Consider the following 23155-nt stretch of genomic DNA (forward strand, 5'->3'; position numbering starts at 1 on the left):
GATGAATGCTTCCAGCACCTTGTTGAATCTATGCCACGAAGAATTGAGGCAGTTCTGAAGGCAAAAGGGGGTCCAACCCGTTACTAGCATGGGGTACCTAATAAAGTGGCCGGTGAGTGTATATAAAATCAACATATTTACTGTGGAGGTATGTTGTCATTTTCCAAAGGCTTTGAAAGTGATCATCCAATCAGAATTTGAATTCATCTGATGTTTTATAAGCTAACGATTCATTTAATTGCTACTGTTACACTAGTTCTGTACAGTACGAGTCAGCCAATCGAGGTGACTTTCAGTCTTCCATATTAACCTCTACTAACTACCATAATAATTACTATAAGCCCAAAGATGAGAATTCAGAAGGCCATCAGTCAGTCTGTAACACTGCATTGAGCATTCACATGCGTGTGCGTCAACCATGCAACGTGAATCATCCACATCTGTAACGCAGATGAGCTACGAGCCAAAGTTTAGTACTTAGTGTCAGGATTTTGTTCAAATCCCTCACACTGAGTGTGGTGAAGCTCAGCCTAGCAAACACCACTAAAACAGGCCAAAAATAGCAAGTGCTGATGTGGTCCAATGTATCTTATTAGCTCTCACTCTCTCTCTCACACACACACACAGTTCCTACAGACCTACTTTCCCCTCCTCTACTTAATAGGATTTATCTCCTTCCGTCTGTGATACACAAACACACACACACCTGCAGTCCTGAGCCAAGTCCTTCCATTAACACGGCTAATCTGAGACCTTCAGGGAGCGGGTGAACCCTTTCTACGCCTTCATATCTGTAGAATCGGGGGAATCTCACTAAAACATGTCCAGGCCTTAATTTACCTTTAAATCAAAAGGGAAAAAAAACTTGAGAACTTGTCTTTTGCATAAACGAAATAAAGTCTAGTTTTAGGACCATCAAAATTGCATTGTGAACTCACTATTATGACAATTAAACACATTCGTATTTAAGAAATCAATCATTTTATTCAGCAAGGGATGCATTAAAGTGATCAAAGATGACATTTATAATGTTACAAAATATTTTTATTTCAGGGACAGTAAATCCTGTTCTTTTGAACTTTCTATGCATTAAATAATCCTGAAAATAATGTATCTCGGTTTCAACACTGATAATAATCAGAAATGTAATTATATAATTAATGTCTGTTACACACACACACACACACACACACACACACACTGAGGGGAACTATGACCTGGACATGTTCTTGACAAGACTCACTCACCTCTCTACAACACTTACTTGACCTTCCTTCTCCCTTTAGACAACATTGCACAGCCCTTAAATCATCACCTTTACAACCTCGTGAACACACACACACATAAACAACATTACTGTAATTCAATCCTCATGATACACACACTAATCAGTTCAACCGTCATCTATACTCAAATGAACAGTTATCCACTTAGCTGGACGCCATTATGCATAATACTCAGACAAAGGCCATTTCCAAACCCTTTTTGTCAATGAGTTCTGGATCATACAGTTGATGTTAATGGCTGGTCGCCTTGACAATCTCAGGCATTAAACAACATTAAGAATGACTCACATTTCAAACTAGATTGGTCTCTTAAATTGAATCTGAATCAAATTAGTGTAGCATTATTTTCATGCAACAAGCTCACTAATGGTCTTAAACTAACTTAAGACAGACAGACGCACACACACACACACGCACGCAAAGGGCATGTTTTCTTGAGATCAGGTGGTCTGAAAACAGAAACAAGATGCATGCAAGTCCTACATGCAAGTCTTTTTTTCTTCAGTTGACTTGAATGGAAATGCTAGCCGATTACGCTGGCCTGCCAAAGCATCTCTGAAATATCATTCATTTGATCATGACGTACACATCTACAGCATTTCAGAGCTGAATTACAGAATCCATAAGAAATACTGTGTTCATTTCATTTAGGGACAGATGGAGAGAGTGGGAGAAAGAGAAGAGCGTGTGAAAGGAGACGTATGAAGGGTTATTGAGGGTGTAAAGAAGAAAGAGATTGTAGGAAGAGAAAGCATGAGTGGGCAACAGGCGGAGAGATGAAAGAGTTTCTCAGTGACTCTCATCACGAGAGAACGACAGATAATAACAGAAAATACTAATCGGACAGTCAGAACGAGAAAGAGAGGAGAAGATGCCAGTGTAGAGAACTGACGAATATGATCCGGCTTCTACAATAAACAGCAGATATATGCCTGTATTAATCTGAATTTTCGCTCATGCAAACTAGAGAGGATATGCTTTTTTAATGGTTGATAATGATCTAGACAGCAAGGTAGCGGATGACCTTTATAGTGCGCAATGATGTCAAATAAGATTTGCTGAATATAAATGAAGAGTTATTTTATATTTACTCAAGATGACTGAAGAATGTAAAATTGCTGTATCCATTATCAAGGCTGTTGGTAAATGACGGACACAAAGCACTTAATAAATAAGGCAAAATGAGGAATGTTTTCAGCTGAATATTACAAAATAGCTCAATATTTGCCTGGCATATCAATATCATATAAAAAAAATTCTAACTAATAAATATACACTATTGTTCAAAAATCTTGGGGTCAGTATAAGATTGTTTAAATGTTTCTGAAAGAAGTCTCTAATGCACATTTATTTGATCAAATAAAAAATGTAATTTATTCCTGTGATCAAAGCTGAATGTTCAGCATCATTACTCCAGTCTTCAGAGTCACATGATCCTTCAGAAATCAGTATAATATGATGATTTGCTGCTCAAGAAATGCTGAAAACAGTTTTTACTAATATTGTGGAAACCGTAACACTTTTTTTTCAGGATTCTTTGATGAATAAAAAGTAAAAAGATGCAATTCATTGCACACTTGTCTGTTATTTAAAAAAAAAAAAGCTGAAGTGTGTAATTCTGCGTCATAAGCACCACCAAAAGAAAATAGCAAAAATAATTACTTCAACAGGCTTCCTATAAAACTCCTTGTGTCTTACAATCAAATAAAACCATTTGAATCTGCCCCGAGGCCAAAATTAACACTTTTCAACCAAAAATTGTTTACTTTAAAATGGGAAAATGTTTCAAATGGAAAAAAATTGCACACTTCAGCTTTAAAGATATTAAAGGCACACTATGTAATTTTTCCCCGCTAGAGGTCTCTTATTGAAAACGAGCAGTGGAGTTTTATTATACCGCAGACGAACTCTTCCGCTTCTTCCCGTCATATATATGGGTATTTATTTATTGAAAGTTATGTTATAATGCTACTCTGTGCGTTCGCTAATATGCGGCTACTAGACTTGTAGTCAAGACCGCCTAAACCGAGACCAAGACAAGACCAAGACCAAGACAGAGCAAGTCGAGACCAAGACCGAGACTGGAGGGGAAAAAAATATATACGGTTACGGTGTTTTCTCGTGTGGCTCGCGCACACCGCACTGTCTTCACTCGGACGCGCGCTTCAATCCGTTGCGGATATCATCGTGGATATTGTAGTATTGTATTGCTCAATCCCCCGACCACTATGTCGGTCTGAGACAGCGAGACCTAGACAAGACCGAGAGGTCCGAGACCAAGACAAGACCAAGACCAAAGAAGGCCGTGACAAGACCGAGACCACGTAAAAGTGATCTCAAGACCGGTCTCGAGACATACATCACTAGCGGCTACTATGAGACACTTGTTGCACACTGCAGTGAGCGAGATCGAACTTGGGCATAAAACATGTTACTCGCTGTAAATCAAGAAAACAAGATTTAAACAAAAAGACTAACTGTGTTGAGCTGTATAAGAATGATTCATTTTCTGTCGATTAATGTGGATACAGTTGCTCACCTGTCTAAAACATATTATATTAAAGCGTCTTTGGTGTTTCCATGGTTTCTACAAAATAAAACACCGGAAATCGTCTTGGTTAAAACAGCTGATTTCTCTGGATTTAAACATTCTTGGTAACATTTGGGATAATGCAAGTACACACGTCAACAAAATACATAACATTGTTCTAGTAGTTTTTGTATATTTGAATCCAAAAATCTTACATAGTGTGCCTTTAATGGAAATTATGATTTGATTAAATTACTATGCAAAATGACTAACAATGCAATAGCATGCATCTCAAATATACCAACAGATAATAGTGGGGAGAAAATATGCATGTCACGGTATGCGAATATCTATATTCCAATAGCTGGAGCAAATAAACCTCTTTTACACCCGAATGAAGTCAAAACTGACCTTAAAGATACAAAATATGATAAGCATGTCATGATAAAAAGGAGCAAACATCACAAGCGTCTCGTGTGAGGGGTTTTAGAGGTCAAACAGAACAAATAGTGAGAGATTTATTAAACAGAGGATAACATGTCGTTCTTCAAGCTGTCTCTATGAAACATCAGCTGATGAAGACAAAACATCCCAGACAGACAACACAAGCATGACTCATAATTCCCCCAATTTCCTCTTTCTCAGTCATCTCTTCTTGGCGTCCTCGCTCTTTCTCTCGGCGTGCTAAAGGACGTGGCATTTGTACACCTGCAGCTTTTGTGTCAGACACTAGAATTCATCATCCTGAAGGAGTCAAACATCTTTCTCAGGACAGCATCTGCTCTAACCGCCGAAACCAGACAGAGACTGAACGAGACCCAACCGCGTTTAACAGCACTCGTGATATGATTATTCAGGCAATTTACAGACATCTGAGGTTATCGCATCAGTGTTAGTTACTGTCTGTGCCAATACACAAATCACAAAGAGTCAATGAGTAGTAATAAACGTCTTCTGCTTGATGTTTTGAGTGAATTACAAGTGACTATTGTGTATACCAAAACCTTGCAAGTCTCATTTGTCCTCAGTAAGTTTTGCATACTGGATTTATATCTTAATGTTCAATGCCGACATTGCTGCATGAAGGACGATATAATGCCAATACAACTTGACCATGAGAGCAAATGTAATGTACACACACCATCACTCAAAACTCATTCTTTTCTAAAATACATGTTTATGACCCACTGACAAGGCTGTTGGTAAATCCAGAAAGTTATACAATTGGGAAGAAACTTGTTATTATGCATTCATTTGCCAAATTGGTACACACTGAAAAACTTTTAGTTCAGGGTGATTAAATTTCCACTCAGAAATTGCTAGTAAATTGCACAAATAATTACAAAGAAATGGCAAGTAACACATTGAATTAAAAAGTGGAAAGACTCAATAATCTTTGTTTTATGTACAACTTTGAAAAATCAATTTTATACAGTGCAGTTGTCAGATAATCTCAAGAGAGCCAAATATTGGCTAATTAATGTGCTTGATTGATATATCAGAGTAAATGTGAGGGGAAATGTGTTAAATAACAGTTTACTTGATGTCCGCAGTTATGTATAGCTACATCATTCATTTTCTCATCATTAGGACCGTCTCATCAAACAATATTATCAGCCATATCTGATATTAAACAGCACTCACCGAGCACACAAAAACTAATTTCATAGAAACTTATGTAGTGTTTTGTATTTATTTGTTTCCAAACACCAGTAGCACACCAGAAAGAAAGAAAAGGATATTGATTAGCCTCACATTTATCAAAACAGCACCGAACCACATCAGATCATTCATTCTAATAGAGATGCAGAGCATGACCTCAACGTCCTAAAATGATCAACTGGTTGATTCCAACAGTTTCAGTCAAGAACTTACTAAATTATTGTATTATAGAAAGATAAAAACCCCAAATCCTGAATATACCAGGAATTTAGGCTTTAATTTCACCATTACAAATTGCCCTGTCCGATGTCCTTTAGCTCAAGGAATCTAAGGCCACATCTCTGAAATCAACACTGATCCAGCATATGTTTGAATGGGACATTTTCCCCAAGCCTGACTGCAATGCTTCTGCATGCAGCAATGCAACAGCATGCCAATGCATCAGGACCACATAAAACCCAGCAGACACGCATGAAAACAGGAGAAACTCTTACCGGAGGCTCAGCTGGAGGAATGCGGGGCTGTTGCTGCTGGTGTGTGTTACTGCAGTCCGCATGCACTCATCAGCATCATCATCTTCATCAGCATCATCATCTTCATCATGAGGCTCTGCCTGGGTTTGTCTGGCGGTGCTGAAGTGAACAGCTCCTCGACACTGTCTTGCATTCGTGTTTTGGGGGGGGGGGAATTAAGAGGAGAGCAGAGAACAGAGTGTTTCTAACTAACAGAGTCAGACATCAGCCCCGCCGGTAGGACACGAGTTGTGTTCTCAATGACGCTCTACCACACTACTCCTACTAGTAGTGCAGTACCATTACGCGTGGTAGCTGGGAAGCGCTGCTGTTACCTGTTACATTTAGTAGGACACTCCTCCAGAGGGCGCGTTGTGGCTCATATAGTTCAATCCTCGCGCTGCATTCAAATTTAGTTCAAAATTATTGGAGACGTTGGTATGCTAAACAGTATTAATTTTAAAACATATTACCTGTCGTGCACATTGAAATTCGTCCTAGTTTTGTCCTTTACTGTATACAAATTTTTACAATAGAACTTACCCTGTATGCACAATTGTGGATTGTGATTGGTCTGTTTTGAGCAGCGTTGGAAAAAGTAACAGGTACCTCGTGATCATTAAAGAGAAAAATAAAATATTCGTACAAAAGGAAAAATCACACATATAAAGATAAACAGGTAGGGAGATAAGAGAAAGAGAAGAAATTGCATGTATACAATTCGTTATCTGCTTAATATTCTTTATAAATAAAGACGTATATTTTCCGTTGAGTTTGAGTAAAACTACTGACCAATTAGAGTAAGTGTCAGGTCCGCTAAGCCCCGCCCATTCTCACCACCTGTTTCGTGGTAAATGCCATTCCACCTGCTCGCTCTATGTAGTAGGCAGTGAGACGCAGCGCGCATGCTCAGTGCTCGCGTGCTGAAATTAATGACAGGTGTGACGAGTTTTTCAGGTCGAGTCTCAAGAGGCAAACAACCGATGTGATCCCAATTTAATAATCGAGAAAATAAAGGCTAAAGAGATATTTAGGCTACTACTGATATAAGCTATTTGTTTCTGATCTCGAATTGCAAAGAGACACACAAAACCTGAAAACTGTTTTTTCTTTAAGGAGAAAGGCACACAATTTGATTTCATCTCTGTCCTGTCTGTGCACCAATACAACACACACACACACACAGTCCTGCTGTATAATTGTGAAATAAGACAATTCCATTGTCTTTTCATTTATCCTTTCTCTTATTTTAAATGAACCGTTTTTATTCTCTCCATGCACTTTAACATTAATATGCTACATAAAAAAATAAAACGATAGATGCCTTTCCGATGATGCATACAAATTAATTCAGATTTCTACACAAAAGGAGTTTCACAATCCAGCACCAGTTTGAGTTTCAGGGATCAACAGGGATAATAAAGGTATATGACTAATAATTCTGTAATTCAGGTCATTAGGACACAAACCTTCCCTCTATTCATGTGGAGAACCAGTATTTTAAGTAATGACTAGGCTTGACTAGTAATGGCTTGTGTAGTTCCTGAATTATCAAGCAAGATTTTCCGTGTAGAATCAAGAGTAGGCTACATCTCTTTTTATTGAACCTGTACAGGAAGTCAAGTCAAACACCTTGACTTCTCAGCAATCTCCATAACTCAACTCCATAAATAAAGACTTAAAACACATGCATTACAGAAACCCAGCGTTTGCCAAATCAATTTTCCACTCCATTCTGCAATTAATCACAGATCCATCAATCCGACAGCAGAGACTACACTGCCCTCTTGTGGTCAATTCAAGTTAAACGTTTAAAACAATACCACAAACTTACCAGGTGAAGAGCAAATAATATTTCAAAGCTGCTTCATATTGCATAAGTGTTTATATTTTCTAACCAATTTGCATAAAACATTTATGCACTTTATAATTTACAACCGCATATGGAATTATACAATAGCAAAACATATTAAAGCACAGTGCATGTGCAAAAATCATATACCATTTTGATGTTAAAATGTTGAACAATTAATTATCCAAGAAATTGCTGTCATGTTATCTTGATACTCCTTGAAATACTCATAATAAAGCACAAGATATAAAGGTCCTAAAAGACCACATTAAAAATAAGCACATTGTGATAGCTAGCTACACTTTATAAACATGTTCAATTCTGCAAACTGGGTCTTGATTCAATATTATCAATGCAACATATAGTCTAATTTGACATCAATATTTCAGTGCACATATGTGCAGATAAAATATACAAAAAGATTTGTCTTATTCAAACAAACACTGCGAACCCATGAAGTAAATCAGAAACAATATTAATTTTCCAGCTTCTTCCATTCGTTTCTATTACATTAATAGGGATCAAATGAACACAGAGCTCTGAATCTATCAGTATGCGTCTGTAAAACATGACTTGATGATTCTGAGGAAGGATCTGTCTAATGAAGCTGAGGAAATATAATGCTCCAGGACTGAATGTTCAGAGGTACTGAAAAAAGTGCAAATATTTCAGTATTTCATAAGTGCAAAATGATACAACATTTGGTGCATGAAAAACGTAGCTGCTTCAATAAATAAGGTGATTTTCATAAAAGACCAGATTTGATCAAGCCCCATTCTGAAAACCAAGTAAATCGTAGTGTTTCTTTTTAAATGCTAAAATACACTAAAACAATCAAGCACGTGAGATGTGGATTTGCGGTGTGTCTTCTGTGATATTGCATTGGTGTACAAATGTGTTGTTTCAAATGTCAGGCATCCAGAGAAAGATCATGTAAGATGAGAGAAGACCTATAAAACAAAACAAACATTTCACACATTACAAGCAAAGACACTACATATTGATGAAAGGCTACAAATATGAAATTCGCACTAATCATGCACACAAAAAGCATGTATTATGAGGTTAGCTTGGATTCCATGTCTTTTTGCGCACCTCTTCTGGATGTTCCTGATGTGTTAAATCTGCAGGTTAATAAACGGAGCGAATCCCACGACGTCCTGCAGAAGCACTAGCGCCCTCTGTAGGGGAGGTTCCACGTCGATCTCCACGTTACGCCGGCGCAGAACACCCAGACTGGACTCGGTTACGTTGTGACAGTGATTGACTTTGAGCGACCGCAGTTTGGGGCAGTACTCGGCTAACGTCCTAAACACACAAATAAACAGTTATTAATAGGCTCTGCTTTTGAAATGTAGTGCGCTGCCTATGCAGACAGCATAATGAGGCAAACTTCCCTAAACAATCTCTCATCTAAATATTGTTACTGATTTACCAGAGAGGGCTGAGAGATTAATCGATATAACACCGGAATCGCAATATAGTGTGATTATCAAATCGCTAATGAAATAAATATTCCCTCTGAAACGTGCAGCGCGGTACTGTGTTCATTTACACCACATGAGCGGCTCATGATTCGGTGTTTGTAGCGTCTCCGTTCACAGTAAATGCTGCTCAGCATGAAGTTCCTCTCGCCGCTTGCTCTGACTTTCAGTCACTTATGCATTTGGGAACGAAACATGCGCAATCATTCTCGAAGCACTTAGAAACCGGCTGTTGTCAACAGCGGAGAAGCTTTAAGGGTCCTTGAGTTTGTCCACTAAAATAAAAGTTAGAAATCAAATAAAATTAAGAAATTAAGAGACAGCCAAAAATGTTAGTATTACTACAATACTAATACGATACAATACAATACTACAATATACATAATACTGTATATATATATATTATTATTATTATTATTATATAATCATATTTATATATAAAATCACAATATTTTGGGCCAAATCATGCAGACTTACAAACAAGTAAAATTTAGTATTAATATTATTACTAATGTTACAATTATTACTATTTATTGTGAATTTATTATTACTATTATTAATAAAATATTATTACTAAAAAAAATATTAAACAAAAAAATAAATATTACAATTTCAGTATTTCCCTGTAAAATAAGAAACTCAAGTATTTAAGAAAAATATAGAAGGAAAAAATGCTTGTTTGTAAGACGATTTGGCCCAAATATTGTGATCATATATAAATAAGACTGTTATAATCACAATATTCTTGACCGAATTGTGTAGTCTTACAAACAAGTAGGATCTGGAGGTTTTTTTTTCCAGGGAAATAAATAAATAAAAAGCAATTAAATTTGTTTCCCCAAATCACGCAGCCCTAATCTGATCTTTAAACTCCTGCACCCGTCTGCTTGTCAGCACAAACACACACACACACACCTGATGGCTTGGTTTCGCACCCGCAGGCACCCGGTGAGGTCCAGCTCCTCCAGCTCTCTGCACTTCTTGGCCACTTCCTCGACCGCCGTGTCCGTGATGTTGGCATTAACCGCCACTGAGAGCGAGCGCAGCGCCGGGCACTTCCCCGCCACGTAACACACGACCTCGTCCTTCAGCTGTCGGCAGGCGGTGACGTCCAGCGAGCGCAGGTCCGAGCAGTGATCCGCTAGACTGCGCAGCGCCAGGCTGTCCACCCACTCGCAGTGTGCCAGGCTCAGGTGTGTGAGACGCGGGCAGCTCAGAGACACCGCCACCAGAGCGTGACGGCTCAGATGAACACAGCCACGCAGGTCCACGCGCAGCAGGTGCTGGTTCTGACCAATCACAGGCAGAAGCTCTTTATCAGAGATCCAATCAGAGCAGTTGCTGACACAGAGGTGGTGGAGAACTTGATTGTGGCGAAGGATGGAGCAGAAGGCTTCTTTGGGAATGTTTGGCCCCGTCTGAGGAGAAACACAGGAAGGATGGTGTGCAAGTTTGATGAAATACAGCACAACAGAGAACGGACAATATCCATATCAAAGCTGTTTCCCTCACCTGCGCAGGGTCAAACTTACGGCAGTTGGCCAGGTACACGTGTATGAGGGAACGAAAGCTCTTGCTGACGCGCTGCAGGCTGACCAGGTGACGCAGAGGCAGGTAACAGAACACGTGTGTAACTAACACATCCTCCCAGGGCAGGTCCAGCAGATGACACCTGTCACAACACCACATACACAGATCAATATCAAATCAAATACACCAACTGACATACAACTGCACATTTCAATGTTAGGCCAGATGTCAGTGGCAAGTTGTGTGTCATCCCCGTAATATATATATATACACTGTTAATTTGTACAATTAATTTAATACATTTAAATTAGGGCTGTCAAATGATTAATCACATCCAAAATAAAAGTTTGTGTTTACATAATATATGTGGGTGCACTGTGTATAATTATTTTGTATATATATATATAAATACACACACATGCATGTATATTTAAGAAAAAAATATTATTTATATATAAAATAATTATATTTATATATAATAAAAATTATATAAAAATCTATATACAGTATATACATAAAAATTTTCTTAAATATATACAAGCATGTGTGTGTATTATATATATAAAATAAGTATAAAGTGCACCCACATAAATTATGTAAACACAAACTTTTATTGTGGATGCGATAAATCGCGATTAATCATTTCGACAGCCCTAATTTAAATTTAAGTTATGTTATAATATTTTATTATTTTGATGTCTTTATAATTATTCTATGTATTCCAAGCTTTGGCACTTTTGTAATATGAGTCATGCCAATAAAGCAATTTTGAATTGAATTAATATATATATAAACATGACTAAACATATAAACATCCTATGTTGGTGAATTGCCAATGTATAAAACCATGTTAATGACTTGGCCAAATATTAGCCACGAAATATTAAATGCATGCAGCGCGCATACAAAACAACTGGGAAACTGTATTAGACATACTGTTATCAAAATGGACTAAATACAGTGTATGTAACGTCAGGCGTGCATCAACAACATTCACGCGCACAAAACAACACAGTTTAACAGACATAATGTTGATATGAACATGTCAACTAATAAAAGACTGATTACACAATTCAAATGCTTCCTGTTTTCAACATGCATAAATGCGTGCAAACCAGTGCAGCCACTGTCTCCTAGAAAATGATGTTTATATGGAGAGTACAGATGTTCTGCTGCTGTTTGCATGGATGGCTTTCTGAATGCAAACGTCTGTTTGTGCGTGCGCATGCTAGTCAAAGGAACGCGCGTGTTTCTCTAAATACACGCACACCTGGATCACTCTTTATAAAATATACCTGTGGCTTTGCATGCGTTCGTCATGTTTTTGATCCATGCTGATACTGTCCTTTGATCCACGCACATTATTTATCATGATCGATAAACAGCTGACCGGCTCCTCCGGGTTCTTCTGGACAGGATGATGCGGATTCAACGGGACGCCGGTGACTCACTGCTGCCATCTAACGGCCTGGATGACCAGCGAGCGTCATACATCACAAAACATAAAAAACTGTTTTAATGTGTGCAGTGCACGTATAGATAGACAGACATAAAATAACAGAACGACCGATCGATAGACAGGCAAACAGACAGATACACAAGAATGACATCTTTATAGAAAGCCTATAGTACCAACGAACCAAGCGACAGGTCTTCAAACATCCACATGAGATAATTTAGGCTACTAAAAAAACAAGCATATGCTAATTTATTTATATGATAGGCTACCAACAACCTTTAGTAAATGCATGCATTTTGTTTGTTTTATTTATATGGCAGTCATTTATAATTAAGATTATTTCTAGGGTCCTATAAGAAACATATACACCTGATTGATCGGCTGATGCTGCGACTTCTGTTGGTCAATGACACTAACAATCACCTGGCCTTTGAAATGAGAACATCACATGACCATCAGGGTCAGCATGCCTTTGCAAACCTTGGACAAAAAACGAGAAAAAAACACACGAAGAGCTCAAAAACAAAAGAGTCATTCATGCAGAACCTCTGCTGAGCCAAGAGATACAGAGCTCTGAATGAACCGCAGCCGAGAGCCAGAGGTTAGTGTGTACCATCACTGATACACCAGTGCACAGGAACTGAGAGTCTACAGCAAATATGGCTGCAAATTCAGTGTATGACTTCACCATGGAGACCCTGGAGGGAAAGGCCGCCCCACTCAACATCTTCAGAGGAAAAGTCCTTCTCATCGTGAACGTGGCGACCTTCTGAGGGTCCACCGTCGAAGAGGTATCTGAGTTTTCCTTTGTTAAGTAACAGTTTTAATAAATCATTTCATGCATTTGTAATGAGTAGGTTACACACACACACACACACACACACACACACACACACACACACGGCATAGCCTATAGCCTACAATGTATTGTATGCTCATGGTCTAGCTTTCTATGCTGCCTACATTGTGTGTTCTTTGTTATGGATTTGAATGTCTTGATATGGATTTGTATTATGATAATGTCTCATTGACATAACCGCTATGCATCTGCATCGGCTCTTGTTCTGGACTGGGCAAATGTCCATTGTCCATATGATTGTCTGGTTGATTCATTGTATGACTGTATAAATGTTGTGAAGCATCCTTGGGCTCGGGAAAGGTGCTATATAACTCTCAGAAAAAAAAGGTACGAAAGCTGTCACTGGGGCTGTATCTTTTCAAAAGGTACACTTTTGTGTAATTAAGGTACCATTAAGGTACCAATATGCACCCTTTAGGTACAAAAGTGTACCTTTTGAAAAGTACAGCCCCAGTGACAGCTTTCGTACCTTTTTTTCTGAGACTATTATTATATACATGAATTGTTTACAACCATTTACAGCAAATGTTTTAATTGAATGTGATCCAGCTGTCAATCAAAAAATATTTAACTTATTTGCACATTAATTAATTAATAAAAATGTATGTATGTAAATGATCATACCGGTAACTGAAACCAATGCTGATGCAGTATCACAGGATGAATGCACTCATGGACATGTATGGAGGACTGAACTTCACTGTGCTTGGATTCCCCTGCAATCAGTTTGGCCTTCAGGCTCCTGGTAAGACCTGCGCATCACTGGCTCGTGTTCACTGGACAGATGTCAGAAAGCATTGGATGTTTATTAAATAAGGGAGACTGGGCCAAGTTGTACAATCTGGGTTTGAACATTCTAGTTCAAAGACCTGAAAGATAATCCTTTTTGAATTCAACACTGTTTTAAAGTTTAGGGTCAGTAAGAGTTTCTTTCCCCTTTGCTCTTCCCAGAAGAGAACCATGAGATCCTGAATGTCCTGCAGTTTGTGAGACCAGGAGCAGGTTTCCTCCCACAGTTCCCCGTGTTCAGCAGGATTGAGGTGAACGGCGCAGATGAACACCCTCTATACGCCTTCCTGAAGGTATGATTCAGCTCTCTCAATGCAGAGCAACTCTGCAGCATATGGGGAATAAAAATAAAGTCTATTTTGAGACTTTTTGACATGATTTTCATCACAATTATAGACATTTCTTCCCCACAATTTTTTTTTTTTTTTTTTTTTTTTATCTAACAAAGCAGTCACATAAATGAGTTTATCAGTAGATCTGAGAGGGTTCCTGAAGCCTATGGAAGCTTGTTTCCGCCACCGAATGAAAAATAAAAAAGGTAATTGCGACTTTTTATTTCACAATTCTGACTTTATTTTGTCAGAATTGCGAGATTTAAAGTCAGAATTGCATGATATAAAGTCGTAATTGCGTGTTATAAAGTCAGAATTGCGTGATATATCGTCGCAATTGCGTGTTGTAAAGTCAGAATTGCGAGATATAAAGTCAGAATTGCGTGATATAAAGTCGCAATTGCGTGTTGTAAAGTCAGAATTGCGAGATATAAAGTCAGAATTGCGTGATATAAAGTCGCAATTGCGTGTTGTAAAGTCAGAATTGCAAGATATAAAGTCAGACTTGATTGATATAAAGTCGCAATTGCGTGTTGTAAAGTCAGAATATTGTGAGATATAAACTATTCTGAGGGGACAAAAGTTAGTCTTTTTTTCCCCTTAGAATTGGCCTGATAACTCGCAATTGTATGGAAGCTTGTTTTCGCCACTGAATAAAATAAATAAATAAATAATTGCGACTTTTTATCTCACAATTGCGAGATATGAAGTCAGAATTGTGAGAAATAAAGTCGCAATTGCGAGATATAAAGTCATAATTCTGAGAAATAAAGTTGCAATTGTGAGAAAAAAAGACAGAATTGCGACTTTTTATCTCACAATTCTGACTTTTTTTTCTCACAATTGCGAGTTTACATCTCGCAATTCTGACTTTTTTTGTGAGAAATAAAGTCAAAATTGTGAGATAAAAAGTCGCAATTCTGTCTTTTTTTCTCGCAATTGCGACTTTAATTCTCATAATTGCGACTTTATATCTCACAATTACGACTTTATTTCTCATAATTGCGACTTTATTTCTCACAATTGCGAGTTTACATCTCGCAATTCTGACTTTTTTTCTCACAATTGCGCGATATGAATTCAGAATTGTGAGATGTAAACTCGCAATTGTGAGAAATAAAGTCGCAATTGCGAGAAATAAAGTCGCAATTGTATCTTTTTCTTGTCACAATTCTTTTTTTTTCTCGCAATTGCGACTTTATATCTCACAATTACGACTTTATTTCTCAGAATTGCGACTTTATATCTCGCAATTCTGACTTTTTTTCTCACAATTGCGCGATAAAAAGTTGCAATTTGCATTCATTTATTTATGATTTGCATTTATTTATGTAAAATCATTTATTTATTTTACTCAGGGGCGGAAACAAGCTTCCATATTAAGCACTATTCAGCTCTATTAAAATTAATTAATTGGAAAATTTACTGGACGTTATCTTCATGATTTTTCGTCTGCATCGCTATTTCAAAATAAAGGTCAGAAGACGCCTCATGACTATTCTTCTAGCAAATTCATAAATTACTGTTGCTAATAAGTTACAGGTTAAGCCAGAGTAATTAAGTTCTAGCACAGTTACAGTGACTTTGTTCTTCCAGGAAACTCTTCCGTTTGTCAACCCTGTGATCGGAGACATCAGGAAGCTCTACTGGTCTCCCATTAAAGTCAACGACATCCGATGGAACTTCGAGAAGTTTCTCATCACTGCAGACGGAGTTCCTTACAAACGGTACCGAGATATGCTCACAAATTCAGTGTGATTTCCATGTCATGTCCCAAATAAATGAAGACCGAGAGTGTGTATTACGAGAGACATGAAACTACAGTTTAATGTTCACTATGACCAATCAGAATCAAGTATTTCACAGAGCAATATAATATGAACAAATACAGAATCATCTGTAACATCTGAATGGTCTATTTCAGGTATGATCTTCATTGTCCATTTGAAGAGGTGGAGCGGGACATTACAGCGCTTCTGCAGGGAAGACATTCATCATCATAACACATTCATAACCAGCATATGATTATGATTCCAGCTAGGCGGCCACTGTCTGTCTGGATTCATTCAGATTCAACATCTTCCACTTACCTAGATCCATTCAGACTTCTAGACGTGAATCTCATGAAACTTGTCATGAAAATGTCTCGAACATATTTCACTTCAAAATCAGTTTTTATTTTATTTTAGGATCATTATTATTTTGTGCATTCTGACATCATTTTCATGACAATTAAGAACATTTTCCCCCCAAACTCTCTTTATTGTAAATCCAAAAAAATATACATTACTGAAAATGGTAAAGAATGGACACTTTATCATTGTTATACTGTCTTTAATTTATGCCAGTAAAAAAAAAAAAAAAAAAAAAAAAAAACTTGAATAACTATTTGGCACACTGTAAAAAAAGTTGCTGCCTTAAATTTTTAAGTACACTCAACTTGATGTTTAAGTCATTTCAACTGAAATTACATTAAACTGACTTTAAAAAGGAGTTGCCTTGTAGAACTTATAAAAAAAGTTGAAAATTGCTTAACTTATTTCGATGAGTTAAAGCAATGTAAAAAAAAAAGTATGTTGTCATAACTTATTGATCATATAATTTTTACAGAACAGGGTGTGTGTAACTGTCATGAAAAAAAAGTAATAGTCCTAAAATAGGCTTAATTTTCTTTTTAAAATTAAATATTATTTTCTTTAGTTTTTTGGGGTGAAAAATGAGCTGGGATGTAATTTTATTGTTTCATGAGATTGACATTGTTCCACATTCTTATCAAATTGGATCTAAATTCCGCACAGAACTCAGAATTCCCGAAGCCTGTCGTGAGAAACGCTGTTCACCAGGACGGGTTTGGATTTGGGTTTGTGTTGTGGTTGTGAGAAACGCTGTTCACCAGGACGGGTTTGGGTTTGGGTTTGGGTTGGGATTGTGAGCAACGCTGTTCACCAGGACGGGTTTGGGTTTGTGTTGTGATTGTGAGGCGGCACAGTGACGATCCCTCAGGAAATGCTCTCCGGCAGCTGAGCTGGATCTGAAGCGGGAAGAGGAGATCTGATCTTCAGTGCATTCACTCAGATCTCCTCCTGACCCGAGAACGCCTCACTGATGTCACTGTTACCATGACAACAGTAAAGATGCTTTCAACTCTACAGGTCTTCCGTTGATTTATTTGGATGGTGAAAGAGAGATAAACTCAAGGTTTAAATCAGCTTTATTTTAGAATGATTGAAATATGAATATAGTTTTTATTCATATTTTGAATGATTTCCTTTTAATTTTAGTTAAAGTTTTGGTAATGTTGTTGTGTTTTTTTTTAAAATATCTATATAGTGTTTATTCATTTTTATTTTTGTTATTTTAGTACATTTTAGGATGGATAGATAGATGTTTTAATAATATAACCTAGAAGTGATAAAATCCATTGTATTTTTCTGCAGGTGTTGGCCTGTATTCTCCACTAGATGTCAGTATTGTACAGTCAGACTCCAGCACTGATTTAAAGACACTAAAACAGATTCATTTAGGCAGACGCTGATGCAAATAAAATAGTAAAGCTGTTCCTCACAAATCATAACAGAAAGTTGCTTGTGTACATAATACACCCATTCTATTAATTATAGACTGTAAAATACAGTTACGTAAGTTTGATCATGCACAGAATTCATTTAATGAAATGTCTTGTGTGGCCTTTGCACAGGCCTGTTTCTCTCCAGAGACAGACGCTGAATTCCTACTTTCTTAATCGCATCTGACTGTGGATTTGAGCAGCTTATAATGACCTGCTCACTACAGCACATGTTTTAGATGTTTCTGCTGTCAGTACATGAGCATTTGCATGTTTCTGGCTGGGAAATGTGTGGAACTGCATTTAATGGAACTGTTCTCTTTGGTGAAATATCTCAATTGTTCTGAAACGGCTGTAATTGCCTCATATGCCATCGTGAGGTCAGAGAGCTCTGAATATTGGGCCTGAACTTGTACGCTGTCATGATTTCTGCCTTTATAATTAAGGTTTTGAAACCTGGCAGTGGTTCATTAGGGCTAAACTGCTGCTGTGCGGTGAGTGAGAACACTAGAGAGACTATTGTAATCACAAACAATAATTGGAGCATAATTCAAATTATTAAATGCATATGCTAATTTATGTACATTTTTTATACATTTAAAACAATCATTTTGATCCGTTTATCACAAACAAAAACGTGTAGTAGTGCACTTACAATGGAAGTCTATATTTTGGAGAGTGTAGAAGCACAAATGTACAGCTCGAATTTAAAAGCAAAAGCACTTATTTCCTTATCATTCTCTATTCATTTTTATGTACAAAATATGTGTTATTTGAATTGTAAAAAATCTCAGATTTTATGGCCTCATGTCATCACGTTAAACAGGCTAAATATTGTGGTTATTCTTTCAAAACAATGTGTATTTGAATGTATTTATGCCCCTTAAACATCATTTGACTTCCAAGTGTATACCACCAACACTAAGGTTTTGGCTTGTTTTTCAAACTGAGAGACGAATTTAAATTATTTTTGAGCTATTCGTCCCAAATGCTCTCCATATGAGGTATAGGCCTAACACAGAACATTTACAAAGGTACACTGTAACTTTTTTAATCGACAAATGAATCAATACATCATCAATCAGCTTCTTCTAAATCGTAGGCTGTTTTTTTCTGACCCTGATTTACTATGGTAAGACTATTGTAAGTAGGCCTATATTTTAGACCTGTGTCGGGGTGGTTTTCACGGGAAATTGCGTACATACGTCCCTCGCCCATGCGTCATATCCGTAAACAGAGAAAAGTTGCTCCGGCTGCTTTGCCTCTGTCTGGAGTTTGAGTTGCAACGAGTGAGAAAGATTGACATGGAGCCGCTAAATCTCCAACCTCCGGGGAATCATCCGTTTTAAACAAACGCCGATCAGAGGAGAGTCTGCTGGCAAAGGAGAACGAGACAGAGCTAGTAATACAACCAGAATCAACCTTGGCTTGGCTTTTCAGAAACACTGAGGGATTTGAAATGCTTTAAAAGCAAGGTGGAGATGGCGTTTTTATTGCTCAACAGGTGAGAAGGGTATTTTATCGAACAGATAAATCGCCATATGTAGCTCTCTAACAGGTAATTGTAAAGCATTATCTATTGTGAAGGCTCATATTCATCCACAGTCACGCAGAGCCGAAGCACGACCAAAACAATACTCTTCCGCAAAATGTATTTAGCCTAGTTTCGGTTTTGAACCGCTAGAGGGTCAAAAGTTACACAGTGTAACTGATTTCATACTAAATTGGCATTGCAAAATTGCTATTTAATTGCTTTGCTATAGGTCTGCTTTTGTTTATCATCTCAGGTAAATGAAACAAGACTTTTATCAAGCCATCAGAGCAGCTGTAGTGACCACAATAGCAGGTCAGATTGATCTCAGTGTTGTGAGACAGATTTATCTCCTCGTGTTCGGACATCAGCCCTGCACCTCACTGTATCATCAGTTTCATAACCTCAACACACAAGCTACGAAGAGTTATAACCACATCTGACAAAGAGCGAATGATGTATCCTTGCAACTGAGATGTGATTTATGAATCCAGTGCTGCTCAATGGGGACGGAGGACTAGATACAGCAGTGGCCAAAAGAAGTTCTTCACCCTTTATTCAAATATGATAAAAATTGTGTTTAAATTATTATCAAATTGTGAAGTTGTGCTTGGAGTCAATTGTGGACATCATTTTTGGCCAAAGAAATTATAATCAAATGCAAAAACAAGAGATAACCAACAAAATATTAATAACTGACTAAAGATTGTCCTCATAATTTGATGGTCTAATTGAACTTTTGGCTGCTATTGTACTGTATATTGTGTGTTTTATCACTGAAGATTTCACATATTATTTTGAGTGCCACTGCTTTGATATGACATTCAGATCTCCAGTGTGCCATGCTATGAAAGATTGGCTTTGCAGACTCGTTTGTAGATGTGCATGTCATGTATTTCTCCTATTATAAAAGCCGTATCGCAGTTGAGCATATCTGTGCATGCAGAAACCGAAGGGCCCTGTAAAGCCGAATCTCTGCGAGAGCTTAAAAACCCAGTGAAGTTCATCCATCATCCGCAGTCCTCTTTACATTACCATTGATCTACACTGAGGATAAAAATAACATGCTGTTATTGTTATATCCCAGCAAGCAATTTCTACAGGGTGATGGAGTGAACTGCTGGATCTGCCCTGGCGTGGAAACACACTCGCAGTCTGTCTTCCTGTCAATAACATGACACTTGTGCAAATCACGGATCAATCACGACTGGAAGCATAAAGCAGTCCAACCCTGAAGAAGATATCTGGACCAGGGCTGAAGCTAAAGCTGAAAACATGTGCTTTACTTGAAATAAAATAAACAATAATAAATCAAATATAAGTTTGCCAAGTCAACATTTCATATTTTAAATTATTTTATCTTTATGTAGCCTACCTACAAAAAAAAAAAAAAAAGTACTAAAACATTAAATGAACTTAAAATGAAAACGGAAAATATAAACATCAAACATAAAATCAGTAACACTTTACCATATTAGTGAACTACTTTAGTTAACATGAACTAAGAGTGAACTGCATTTCTACAGCATTTAATAATCTTAATGTTATTTTCAACATTTGCTAATACGTTATTAAAATCAAAAGTTGTATTGGTTAACATTAATTAATGCACTGTGAACTAACAAACAAACAATGAACGACTGTATTTTTAACTAACATTAACAAATATTAATAAATACTGTAACAGATGTATTGCTCATTGTTAGTATATAATGCATTAACAAATGAGACCTTTAAAGTGTTAGCATAAAATATAATTGAAAATATTAATAAAATCTATAATAATTTCTTAAATTATTGATACTAAAATAACCCCGATTTGGACTCAACCTACTTTTTAATTATCATAAAATCATATTTGTTCATTTCTTGCTTATATTTGAGTGTTTCTTCAACTAAGAAGAAACAACTAACTACTTTTTTTTATTTTTTTTTATAAAAACTAATAAATGTACATTTCTAAATGTCTTGGAAATGCATTAAAATAACTTTTAATATAGATATGTTTTTTTCCTAGACTTAAATCTTTGTATACATGTTTAATTTCAAACTATGAAAATCTATAAAAAAAAATAATGATTTCATTTAATCTCAACAAGCAGGAGCATAAATCAATTGATAGTTATTGAGTAAAAAAATATATTTATTTATTTATTTTATTTATACATAAAGCACATCTGTCTATCAGTTGCGGCATCATTTCAGCAACACCAAACCATTTTGCCCATCATGACGTCTTTGTGTATTTAGACATGAGGAACATGAAATATGAAAAATATGACATCAGATGTATGGACAAAAAAAAAAGCGAAATCAAGATAAATATCACTTGCATATAGAATATTACTTATTGCATATGATTCCCACTCAAGCTGTTATTTTGCCAAATTAAGATATTTAATTATGTGTTCTTATGAAAATGTGCCTCCAGTGAAATTAGCCTTAGCAGGATGAAGTTTATAATTTTGTTCAAAACGTTACTTCTTTCACCATGCCTGATGCTATCACTCAAGACGCAGCAGAAATGACAGCTGATGGTCTAAAAGAAACACTGTATATGTGATTACTCTGTGTCATATGTAATGGTTTAATTTTGGGGATTTTTTTTGAGTTCCACTGAAGTGTGTGACTGTTGGGAAGAGAAGCACGGAGCGATTCCTGTCAGACGAGAAGAAACATCTGGCGTGCATGTGGGCCGTCAGCTCTCGACTGAGTGTATTTAACAATATAATAATTATTTATTTGGTGCAAATGAATCAGTCTGTGTGTGTGTAGACTGTAATTTGTTGTGATTCATTGAGTCTTAAGCACTGCTTACATGATGCTAATGCTTTTATAATTTCTGTACGGCTTGTTTTATATGTTCATTGTATAAAATTGTCACAGAGTCAGCTGGATTTTACTCTTATTAGGAGTGAAGAATGATTTCTGAAATGCATAAGCAATTGTGCACATGGAAGAAAAATCACAAGAGAGATCTCTTTAATAACTCATCAGTTTCTTCTAGATGGCAATGAGATGGAAAGCAAATTCTGCTCTTGCAATAATCTTACATATGCCTCCTTTGATATTTGATATGCACATTTCCAAGGCCTCTAAATGATGAACATGATCAAAACTTTAATAGTTGATACTATTTTAGAAAGTAAAAGTATTGTAGTGTAACTGTACAAACGTCCACCTTCAGCTTGTGCTTTATATGTGTAAAATCTGCACTGATTTTTATAAAGCAAACCAGAATAACTAATATTTCAAGAGTAACACTTACTGGACTGAATCATCTTAGGTTTACCTGATTATATACATCATTAGAAAAATCACGAGTATCAAATATGATCATCAGACTTCTGAGGAATATGTATTGATTCTCTCTTTAATCATTGTATTGCATTGCATTATTGAAAATGACAAAGCTTTGATCATCTACTAAACTAAGCATGTAAATTTCATCATACTGACATTGGCAGATATAGTGATGATGACTGGTTTTAAATGCATTTAGTCTGTTATCTCTCAATGATTTATATATAAGCATCAGAATTTCATCTTTTTGTCCATATACATTTCAGCATCTGCACCACATTGCCTTTCTCTGAATAAAATGAAAGCTCCATATTCTCACTAAATATGAGCCATAAAAGCCTGATGTATCAATAATACAAAACCTTTTTGAGATTTAAAAAAATATTTTGTTTAAAGTTTCAATAAACTGTTGCATTTGTTGACTATTCATTTGTCAGGCTTTACAGGTGAATAATGTCTCA

The 23155-nt window shown here is 36.7% G+C and overlaps 3 protein-coding genes across 3 annotated transcripts in view; 1 reads left to right on the plus strand and 2 right to left on the minus strand.

Annotated features, from left to right (window-relative positions):
- The window catches only part of LOC130104175 (PH and SEC7 domain-containing protein 1), a 65426-nt gene extending 59186 nt beyond the window's left edge, over positions 1 to 6240 (minus strand). Inside the window, exon 1 of the mRNA XM_056270646.1 lies at positions 5973 to 6240. The gene's annotated coding sequence lies outside the window, so the exon portion shown is untranslated. The remainder of the gene's footprint in view (positions 1 to 5972) is intronic.
- Positions 6241 to 8584: 2344 nt separating this feature from the next.
- fbxl15 (F-box and leucine-rich repeat protein 15) lies at positions 8585 to 12285 on the minus strand. The gene is made up of 5 exons (XM_056270664.1): positions 12152 to 12285; positions 10839 to 10998; positions 10242 to 10744; positions 8938 to 9150; positions 8585 to 8792 (listed from the first exon to the last, which is right to left on the minus strand). The coding sequence occupies exons 1-4, from the start codon at positions 12226 to 12228 to the stop codon at positions 8961 to 8963; spliced, it is 930 nt and encodes a 309-aa protein (XP_056126639.1). The 5' UTR covers positions 12229 to 12285; the 3' UTR covers positions 8585 to 8792; positions 8938 to 8960.
- A 652-nt stretch (positions 12286 to 12937) lies between these two features.
- On the plus strand, positions 12938 to 16333 carry gpx9 (glutathione peroxidase 9). Its single transcript, XM_056270665.1, has 5 exons — positions 12938 to 13106; positions 13826 to 13919; positions 14126 to 14256; positions 15892 to 16022; positions 16220 to 16333. The coding sequence occupies exons 1-5, from the start codon at positions 12975 to 12977 to the stop codon at positions 16296 to 16298; spliced, it is 567 nt and encodes a 188-aa protein (XP_056126640.1). The 5' UTR covers positions 12938 to 12974; the 3' UTR covers positions 16299 to 16333.
- Positions 16334 to 23155: the final 6822 nt, after the last annotated feature.

The sequence above is a fragment of the Rhinichthys klamathensis genome, unplaced genomic scaffold (assembly GCF_029890125.1).
Source record: "Rhinichthys klamathensis goyatoka isolate OS25496 unplaced genomic scaffold, OSU_Roscu_1.1 h1tg000304l_1, whole genome shotgun sequence".
NCBI lineage: Eukaryota > Metazoa > Chordata > Actinopteri > Cypriniformes > Leuciscidae > Rhinichthys > Rhinichthys klamathensis.